The sequence below is a fragment of the Ctenopharyngodon idella genome, chromosome 8 (assembly GCF_019924925.1).
Source record: "Ctenopharyngodon idella isolate HZGC_01 chromosome 8, HZGC01, whole genome shotgun sequence".
Classification (NCBI taxonomy): Eukaryota; Metazoa; Chordata; class Actinopteri; order Cypriniformes; family Xenocyprididae; genus Ctenopharyngodon; species Ctenopharyngodon idella.
The window spans coordinates 280,838-290,981 of record NC_067227.1 but is presented as its reverse complement, the minus strand read 5'-3'; the positions used below and the strand labels follow the sequence as shown (position 1 = coordinate 290,981).

The following is a 10,144-nucleotide window of genomic DNA, read 5'->3' as shown; positions in this document are numbered from 1 at the left end:
TTTAAAAAAAAAAAAAAATGTATCCTGCATTTTCATGTCACTACCGAAACAGTGTATGTTTGAGTCCATTGGCTGAGACTGATTTTAACACACTTCTACATTTCTGATCAGGAAATATTCCTGTGTCCCTCCCTCTCATAGCCTCTTTCATAGTAGATAGGTCAAAAGTCTGAAAATCTGTGTGTAGTAATCCTTTTTACTGCAATTAAGCAAGTTTTTTTGTGTGTTATTCTATAAAATTGATTATTTATGTGTACAACTGTTCAGAGCTGTGCTAGCTAACCATGTGATGATTAGCATCTTTGAGCTAGGCTCAAAAGTATCTAAAATTGTCACTACCGAAACAGTCACGACTGAAACATGTGAAGTTTCAGTAGTGACAAAAGGGAACACATAATCGTTTATTTGGGGGAAATAAACAAAAGTTTAGTACAGTTATGCAAATCATTAGTATTTTAGTATGTGAGTTGAAATTCAGTAATGTGATGTGGTCACTACCAACACATTACTGTCACTATACTGAAAATGTGCAGTCACGACCGAAACATGGGATGTTTTGTCAAAAATGAAGTATATTGAATTCTCAGCTAAGATGTTATTATAGTGTTTGGTTCAATGTATATTCAAACTAATGAATCCTTCACTTTGAAATCAGTATGATAAACTTTATGCCTTTTTTCAAAATACAACAAATCTCATAAATTACACTTGAATTATTGTTAAAATTGTAATTGTTATTGATTTACCTGTGAAAACTTTTTTTTTTTTTTTTTTTTTTAAATCGCAAAAAAAATATTTACAAGGTAGATGTAAACAAAATCTTAATAGGTCAATATAACCCTTCTTATTAAATTATGGATCATTGTGTTTCGGTAGTGACAAATTTGAGGAGAGGAAAAATATTCCAAAACTTTCTGAAAATACAATATGAGAATTAACTGCACAATTACTAGAAATGTGTACTGGGATATTATACAATTTGTATACATACAAAATCTGTGCAAAAAGAACATTTTTTTCCAAGATGTTTCCAACTCTGAGTTTGAACCAATTCTGTAGAATGGCCCATATAGTCAATCTGGGTTAATTTATTTCAAATATAACCATAGAGGCTATATCAAAAATATAGGACATAAAATACACAACAACAAAGACAAATGTCAATGTACCAGCAAAATATTTGACATAACGTGCAATACCAGCCCAGTTCCTAAAGTAGGAACAGTTTTGATCGTTGAATTGAAAGTACCGGTTCAGCAAAACTAACCGTTCGAACGAACCGATTCATCTGAATGAATCAGATTTCCCACATAACTCTACTAGCCGCGGCTCCCTCCTCTTCGTTCACATCAGATTAAAATCCCCCGCTCGCGGAGGCTGCGAGCACTCGCACGATAAAACAATGTTCTTATGTAACATCAACCCTGCTTTACTGTCATCTGTATCTCACCGTGAATGCTTCTTATGAAGAGGCTTGTAAGGCATCAAACACGCTACCCACGTATATAGACTTTGTTCAATCATTTGCACTCTTCGACTATTGTTTGCTTGTTTATATCCTGTCTGATGAGTTTTGTTGTGTTGTCTGACATATATAATGGCCATGAGCTCATAGGACTGAAATGATGTAATGGTGTGTTCAGTGACGTTTATTGCATAAGCTCTTCTAGTAAATGACTTGCATGACTAAAGCTGAATATTTAGTCACATCGCCATAAGAAACCCTTCATGCTATAAACCATGTTTGTGCTTAACTTTCAATCTGATTAAGAACAGTATAGTCAGCTGTATCAGCAAAACAGGCCAAGTGTTTAATAAGCTGTTGTTCTGGGAGTTTGTAGCTGCCGAGGGAAGAGAAAAAGAGAAGACGGGTTAGTTAATGAAATGTGGTCTTCCGACACACACACACACACACACACACACACACACACACACACACACACACGTTTTCTGGGGACTTTCCATAGACATAATGGTTTTTATACTGTACAAACTGTATATTTTATCCCCTAAATCTACCCATCACAGAAAACTTTTTCAAAAAACATTGCTTAGTATAAGCGGTTTTCTTCATGGGGACCAAATAAACGTCCTCACAAGGACAGGGATTTCGGATATTGGCATCTTTGTGGGGACATTTTGTCCCAATAATGTAGGCTTACCTGAACCACACATTTGTTCTTTTGTACCCCGCCCTACATTTGTTCTTGTTCCAGAAGCCGTTTCACTCTGATAGAGCATATGTCAGAATAGGGAAGAAAAGCACAACTTCTGTTTATGCCGACTTTAAGCAACAGGCACAAGGCTGTGCTATATTACTAATATAGTCACAGCAGACAGTCTTTTCTTCCCTGTTGTGACCTAAATCCAGGTGAAATGCTTCTGGAATAAGAACAAATGTAGGGCGGGGCTTGATTTGGTCTGTGGGGAATTGATTGGATGGTTGTGGTTTGCTATTGGTGGATCTCATGTGAGTGACAGGTTGCCCCGCCCTCATCATCAGAGATGTCGCTGCAAGAGGAAGTTATTCTGATTCAATATTGTGAGGCACATGAACTTAAAACAATAATGATGAGCACAGAAAAATAATTTACGATAAACACTGCAATATTCCATAAAAAAAACAAAAACAAGAATTGTCTCATTTGATTTCATGGTGACTTTAAGGAAACAGCTCTTTGACTCTTAAAAGGTTTGTTAAGTCTGACGTCACGCTGCAGCGCTTCCGGGTCCAAATACGCTCTCTCTCATACCACAAGAAAACAACAAATGTGCTAATATACACACACGATGTGGTGTAATACTTCCAAAAAATAATAATCATAACCTTTATCTCCATACCAAAATCCCAGATGGCCAGACAGTGATTCATCTTTTAAAAATCGTTAAAATATTAACGTCTGTGACGTCGTGAGCATGGAGACTGTAAGTATTTTAAACGTTTAACTTTAAAATGTTAAATGTTTAATATGAATAAATTCATTCTCAAGTGAAAAGAAACGAGTCGAGGCTTGGACCCAGAAACGGCGTTCCTTACCTCACGACTTAACAAGCGGATAGGACAACACAGGCATGTTTACTTGAAGCCACTACATTTCCCAAGGTACAGCGCGAATCTGTTGCCATGGAAACACAACAACAGAAGGCTTGCTCTCTCACGCTGTCGGTTTGACACGCTGCGACTCCAGACTCCAGAAAGTTGACAGGAAAAAGTAGGTCATGTATGCAAATTCTGTAATACGAATATCTTTTTAGGCAGTGGATATGGCGCGTGGGCATCGAATACTTTATTATAAGACAGAGAACCAGCCAGACAAATGCTAATAAACACGATCTCACGGGAAAGTTTAGTATCAAATATGACGGCTAATCTTCATACAGCCCGTTTTAATATTATTTATTTTCTGATCTGCATATGGCGATTGATTATTAGCCCTAACGAATATTAGTATGTTTTTAATGTTATATTTAATACTTTTGAATGTTCTCCGAAACGTTCCCATGACGTTTGCAAAATGGTCAAATGGTAATTTTGTTCCCCTAAAGGGATAGTTCATCCAAAAATGAAAATTATCCCATGATTTACTCACCTTCAAGCCATCCTAGGTGTCTATGACTTTCTTCTTTCATACGAACACAATCAGAGTTATATTAAAAAATATCCTGGTTCTTCCAAGCTTTATAATGGAAGAAGGGGGCGTGAGATTTTGAAGCCCAAAAAAGTGCATCCATCATAAAAGTAATCCATACGACTCCAGTGGGTTAATAAAGGCCTTCTGAAGGGAAGCTATGTGTTTTTGTAAGAAAAATAGCGATATTTAAAACTTTATAAACTATAATAACTAGCTTCCAACAAACGGCCATACACATCGAGTTACAGCGGAATGGAAGGTTAAAACATATGATGTTTTATTAACAAAATTTGGGAGGAGCAGGTGCAGATAATTAGACTAATTATCACAAGTGGTATATATACTGCAGACTTAACTCTGTTCGTTGACAGTTTATCAGCATCCCTCCACCACCCCATCTCCTCACTTCTAGTTCTATCTCTCATAACCACATCCGGGGGGAGTACTCAGGGTTCGGGCCAAAATTCAGAGCCCGGAGCCCTCCCCCGGACAGCACTCCAAATACGCATTACTTTACTCTATCTAATTATATGTATATGTGAACTCGTGAATCTTAGATCATATTTTTGTTATCTGGGTTACTCCTGCAGGTCACGTGGAGACGTGGATATGGCAAACAGTGCTGATCTCTCAACACCTACAACTGAACATGAGCCTCATAGTATTAGCACACACATGGAAGGTAAAGACATGCACACACACACGCACACAGAAGGTAAAGACATGTGCATACCCTGTACACACACACACACATATTAAGACCAGCACAAGTTATTAATAGCGGGGCCATAACCACCATAGACATTGAGAGGGACAAGTCCCCCAATAATTAGAAATGGGCAAATTGTCCCCCCTCACTATTTGATATTCTTGATGCTGTTCTGCTGCACTCCATTACACTCTGCTCTGTTTGATGTTAGGATGAAAAAAGTTTTAAAACCCACATTTTAGGCTGCAATGTCAAAATGATTGAGATATCCAATCAAACACAGAAGACGAGTGCAAATTTCAATGTGATGCTTTAGTTTTAAAGGTGAAAGAGTGCGTGGTAAGATGTGAGTAGCTAAACAGAAATGTAGAAATGTCAAACCACCGACATTAACATCTAATGATGCAAACTACTTAAAGGTGCAATATGTAAGAATTTTGCAGTAAAATATCCAAAAACCACTAGGCCAGTGTTATATATTTTGTTCACTTGAGTACTTACAATATTCCAAATGTTTTCAACTATTTGTAAATCTTGAGAAAATTGCAATTTTAACCAAGGCTCCGGGACGTGTGAGGAGTCGCCTGTCAATTGCGTCATACCTACGTTACCCTCGGTTTCTGGTTTTATTTTGCAGAAACCATGGAAACACCAAAGACGCTTTAATATATTACATGTTTTAATAGACTGTTAACAGAAAATTAATTATTGTTATATAGCTCAACATGTTTAGTCTTATTGTTTAAATCTAATTTTCTTGATTTTCTGCGAGTACCATGTTTTACCATGCCTCAGAGAAAAACACTATTTTGTCAAGTAGCTAACATAGCATAATCAGATGCCTCTTTATTTTTAGTAACAGTAATACAGCATTTTCTCCATCATACAATACGTTTTAAAATGAATTGCATGCCATTTATCAACACAAGCCATCCAGCATTTAATATGATATTGTAAAATCGATCTATCTTACTGCAGTGTGTAACAGTGTCTCACAGCAGCCGCCGAGCGAACGCACAGAGTAACGTTATAACATAATTTTCATCACTCTCAAATGTATCTAATATGATAAACAGAGCTGTGTTACCTCATACTCATGACTGGAAAAGCGGAAGCGGCGCCGGCGACTGTGTCATAATAAAAGCCCTGCTGCTCGTGAGGCGTGTGTTGCACAATCGCTCCAGCGGCCTCGTTCAGCTCCACAACACTCGGTCCTGCTCTGCTTCATACTACAGTAACGTTAATAATCGCATCCATGAACATGATTTCTGTCCAAGTCCTATCATGATTATTTTCCACCGGCTGTGAGGTGAAGACCACATGTCCCAAGATTCTGCGCTCAAACTTGGCGTCATCAAGCTACGCCTTTGTTTTGAATAGGCCTCTAGTGACCTCTAGTGGACAGAAAATTATACATATTGCACCTTTAACCTTTTTTAAAATAAAATTTCACTGTTTTGAATGGAAAATTTACATGAATAACTGAATGTGAAGAGACAAAAATATTGCATATATGTTGCATATTTTAAAATAAAATATTATAAAATATTATTTTATTTGATTACCCCCCCCCCCCCCCGTTCAAAACATGGTTACAGCCTTGATTATTAGTAGTAGTCATAACTACTAATATCAAATGTTTACTGTATTTTACAAGTTTAGTATGCCTGACATTATATTTCCTCTAGAGGAAGGCTCTATGGATGACATCTTCAGGTTTGAGGATGACTTCCCTGATTGGTCCACAGGGTTTGACAGCTCTGAGTGGTAGGTGTTAAAATGCATGTTCGTTATTTATTTTGACTTCTTTTTCATCACGGAAGCTACAACTGGACGTGGAGACATGAATGTTTAAATTAATGAATTTAATCTAATGCATCCATCAACTTATTTTGATTTTATAAACCATCAACATATTTGATTTCATTTTTTTTTTTACTTATTTGATTTTTTTAACACATTTTATCACAAATTAATTTTCACCACAAAGATAAATGATATATAATATTCAAGTTCAAAATATGGTAATATCAACTGATGCATGCTGACATCCCTAAAGTAAATATGAAATGTACACAATCACTCAAACACAAAGTTTGGGGTTGGTAAGCATTTTTTATATTCTTTCAAAAAAAAGTCTCTTCTGCGGACAAAGTCTGCACTTATTTGAGTAAAAATACAGTAAAACAGGTCCTAGCATCATAGGTCCTCTTTACTGTTAATTTTGCTATTTAATGCATCTTTGCTGAATAGAATAATTCATTTCTTTCTTTAAAAAAAACAAAACATTATTTTTAATAAATATACAAACCATTGAACAGTAGTGTATATCTATTTCTGGCTCTTGTCTATCTTAAGGGAAGTGAGTGATGGTGAAGATGGAACTGACACAGGTGGGGAGAAGCCATACGCTGACAAGAAACGCTTGTTCAAGCTAAAAGGGTTTCTGGGCCAACTGGACACCTTTTATCAGCAGAAGAAACTGAATTTGCTACAAGCCAGGTCTGTATCCTCATTTAGTGTTATAATGTGGCTCTTCCCATAACAGTTAGCAGTTAAATCTGCCGCAGCCTCTCAGGGTGTGAAGGTTTTTACACTGTGAATCTCTGCCTCCCACTGTGTTTTCAAATGTACATCATGGTGTGAGCACATGCCATAGAAAAGCTGTTGGGTAGGTGAACTGAGCAGTTCAGAGCTGTCAAGCTGTAAACACAGGCTGAACGCCTTCTCCACTGAAAACAGTGCATTGGGTAAACCTCAGAAAAACTGAATGAAATGTTTGGGTTATATTACTCAAAAACAGAAGAAATCAATCAGAAATTCTATTTTATATAAAGAATGAAAGTTTAATAACAAAAAGCAACCCTCCTTCCCCAAATTCTCATTACTGTAATGAAGAAAAGATCTCATTCTCATTACCTTATGTATGACTATACAATTGTAAGTGCACATCATGATAGTGTTTGCTGTACTGATACGCTGTTTTACAGTTATGAGAATGAGATTTTTTTTTTTTTAAATTCAGGGAAGCAAACCACTCACTCCTCAGAGAAGTACATTTTTTTTTAATCAAAATTGCTGACTGCATGTGATCTCTCGCAGTTCAAAACGCTTATGCTACATCCTACGCCTTCCGTATTCAACTTACGAAAAAAGTCGCGTCAGTTACGCTTTTTTTGTCAGTTGAATATAGAAGGCGGTCTGGCGGAAGCTAGATGTTTTACTTCATAACTTGTTAAATATGGATATTTTTTTACACAGACGCATCACTTCTCTTCAGAAGGCCTTTATTAACAAATTTTCATAATTGTAATTCAATAAATAGTTCTTTAAATTTAAAGACCTCTGCTTGTCCTGCTGGTTTAAGCTGCTCTCCCAGCCTGACCAGCTGAAAAGTGTTGCAGACCCAACAAGACCAAACAGACCAACAAAACAGCTTGAATAGTTTTTTTTTTTTTTTCAGCAAGGTAGTTTTTTTGTTGTTGTTTTTTATGTCTGCCAAGATCCAGTGAAACAAAACTTTAATTGGTTAAATAATTACATAAAAATTTACTTCTCTTTGATTTTAAGGAGAAATATGACCCATCTATCCATGAGTGAGTTGTTTTTTGCCTGGTACTACTGATTCTCTAATCACTCGTTTCCACCGAGCACCACAGTTCAGTACAGTACAGTACGATACGCAATTATTTCTGTTTCCGTTGTCAGAAGTTGTGAACGGTACCAAAATACCACTTTTTTTGGGACCCTTCCATTGGAGTACCTATAGTACTGGTATAGTACTATAGTACCAATAGTACTGGTACCAAAAGGTGGAGCTACACTCGAGAGAATTGTCAATTGCGTGTGCTACAAGGGGAATGACAACACAATACTGTTGCAACACAATGTGTATTTTTCGGCTGTTTTTCCTTTTGCAGCCTTCAGCCTTTGCTCAAACAAAGCTGCTGTATGTCCTCCATTGTTGTTTACCGTCTTCTTCATGCGAGAATGACATCGATCGCTACTTTCCAGCATACGCTATGGCTATCAAGTAAGGGTACTGTTGGTGGTGGAAATGCAAGCCGGATCAGGGTTCACCGTCCCGAATCGTACTGTACTGAACTGAACCGTACTGTTCGGTGGAAACGAGCCATAAGAAGTGCTATAAGGAAGGAAACACAGAGCAAATATGGACGGTGTTTTGAAAAATCAAGATCTATCTAAACATCTGAAAAAAGAAGATATATTTACTAAATTAACAACATTTTTAAGATAATACAACATGTTTTCAGAGAATATATTTTCAGTTTTTTTTTTTTTTTACTCCACTAGCAAATACTTTTTTGTTTATTTGTTTTAAGCAGAACATTCACTTCATAGAAATGAATATTTATAAATAGGGTGAGAAAAATAGATTTAACTCAAAATATATTCTCTGTATTGTTCATGTTTTGTTTTCCTTGTTTTAAGGATGTTTAGATAAAAAACAAGACAATAAAAAACAAACTGATTAAGAAAATAAAATGTGTGGATTTTTTTTCAGCCCAGTTTCATGAGAAGTCTTAAGAATTCATATGAGATTTTGAAATTATAAGTTGGGTTGTGCAAAAACATATGAGCCAAATCTCAAATTAAGCATAAAGTCGAACCCCTAACCTAATCGCAATTATAAAAGACAATAAAAAACTGTATACGTGCATTTTCATACAGTCAAGTATGATGCTACATGATTTTGCCCTCTTGAGAGTGTATTGATTGGTTTGAATGGTGACCTAAGGCCAATTCACACTGCACCGACACCGACAGTCACCAGATTACAGCACGTCACTTCTCAGATATTTTGATTCAGCCTGTTCAATCAGAGAAAACAAGCTCTGACAGACGCCAACAGACTCCGATGGGTAACACACTGATCCGACAAAACCCGTCAAAGTGTCTGTCAGTGCGTTGTGAATTGCCCTCTAGAACGGATCTTCATAGTTTAATTGTTAATCTCATCATTCTCTACAATGGGAAATGTATTATTTTCTTGTTACCAAATACAACATTTTCATTGACTTGTTAAATGAAGATTGTATTTCATTTTTATCTTCTGAAATAAGACAAAAATGTATTTTGAAATCTGAATTTGTACAAAATGTATTTTCTACAAGGGAAGAACTAAAAGCATTTCACCTTCATGTGACTGAGCTGGAGGAAAATAGAGACAAGATTGAGTTGGATATAGAAAGAGAGAAACAAGCTGAGAACAGGTAAAAAACAATTAAAATTTTGTGAACGAAGGTCCCTGAATAAGAGAAGTCTCTAATTCTGCATTGTTGTGTGCAGCGTGGCTCTGCTCCGGCTACGTGCTCAACACAAGCGTGTGTGCGCCGAGCTGCAGATGGAAGAAGATCTGGGCACTCATTTAGCCATGATCTTGAAAGAGCATGAGTGAGTTTCATATCTACAATAATGTTACACTTAATACTTGTTGATTTTATTGTATTTATTCTCCCTATTTTGATACTGTAACTTGCATTCTTGTCTTGATATTTGTTTTTATTGTGATTTTTTTTTTTTTTTTTTTTAACTCAGCTTTAAACTTCTGCAGATATAGTGGTTGTTTTGCTCATCAGCAAGCAATAGTGGAAATTCTCCTGTTCATTTTGTAATTTCTAAATTGTTTAAAATTTTACATTCTTGCTATTTTAAAGGTTTCTTGTTTTGTTTTATAGTCTCTTACAATAGGTTTACATGCATCCAAGGTCAAAAAACATTATACATTACATATCACCTCATTTCTCTGAAAATGGTTTGTTTGAAGATTCGTGGTCAGACG

At 36.2% G+C, this 10,144-nt stretch overlaps 1 protein-coding gene across 2 annotated transcripts in view; it reads left to right on the top strand.

The window, feature by feature from the left end:
• The first annotated feature begins 3,095 nt into the window (after window positions 1–3,095).
• cfap74 (cilia and flagella associated protein 74) overlaps window positions 3,096–10,144 on the top strand; it is a 71,488-nt gene continuing 64,439 nt past the window's right edge. For both annotated transcript variants that reach the window (XM_051904412.1, XM_051904411.1), the window contains exons 1-6: window positions 3,096–3,212; window positions 4,223–4,314; window positions 6,030–6,108; window positions 6,700–6,843; window positions 9,477–9,575; window positions 9,652–9,756. In XM_051904412.1, coding sequence (XP_051760372.1) covers window positions 4,242–4,314; window positions 6,030–6,108; window positions 6,700–6,843; window positions 9,477–9,575; window positions 9,652–9,756 — 500 coding nt within the window. In that variant the 5' untranslated portion in view covers window positions 3,096–3,212; window positions 4,223–4,241. The remainder of the gene's footprint in view (window positions 3,213–4,222; window positions 4,315–6,029; window positions 6,109–6,699; window positions 6,844–9,476; window positions 9,576–9,651; window positions 9,757–10,144) is intronic.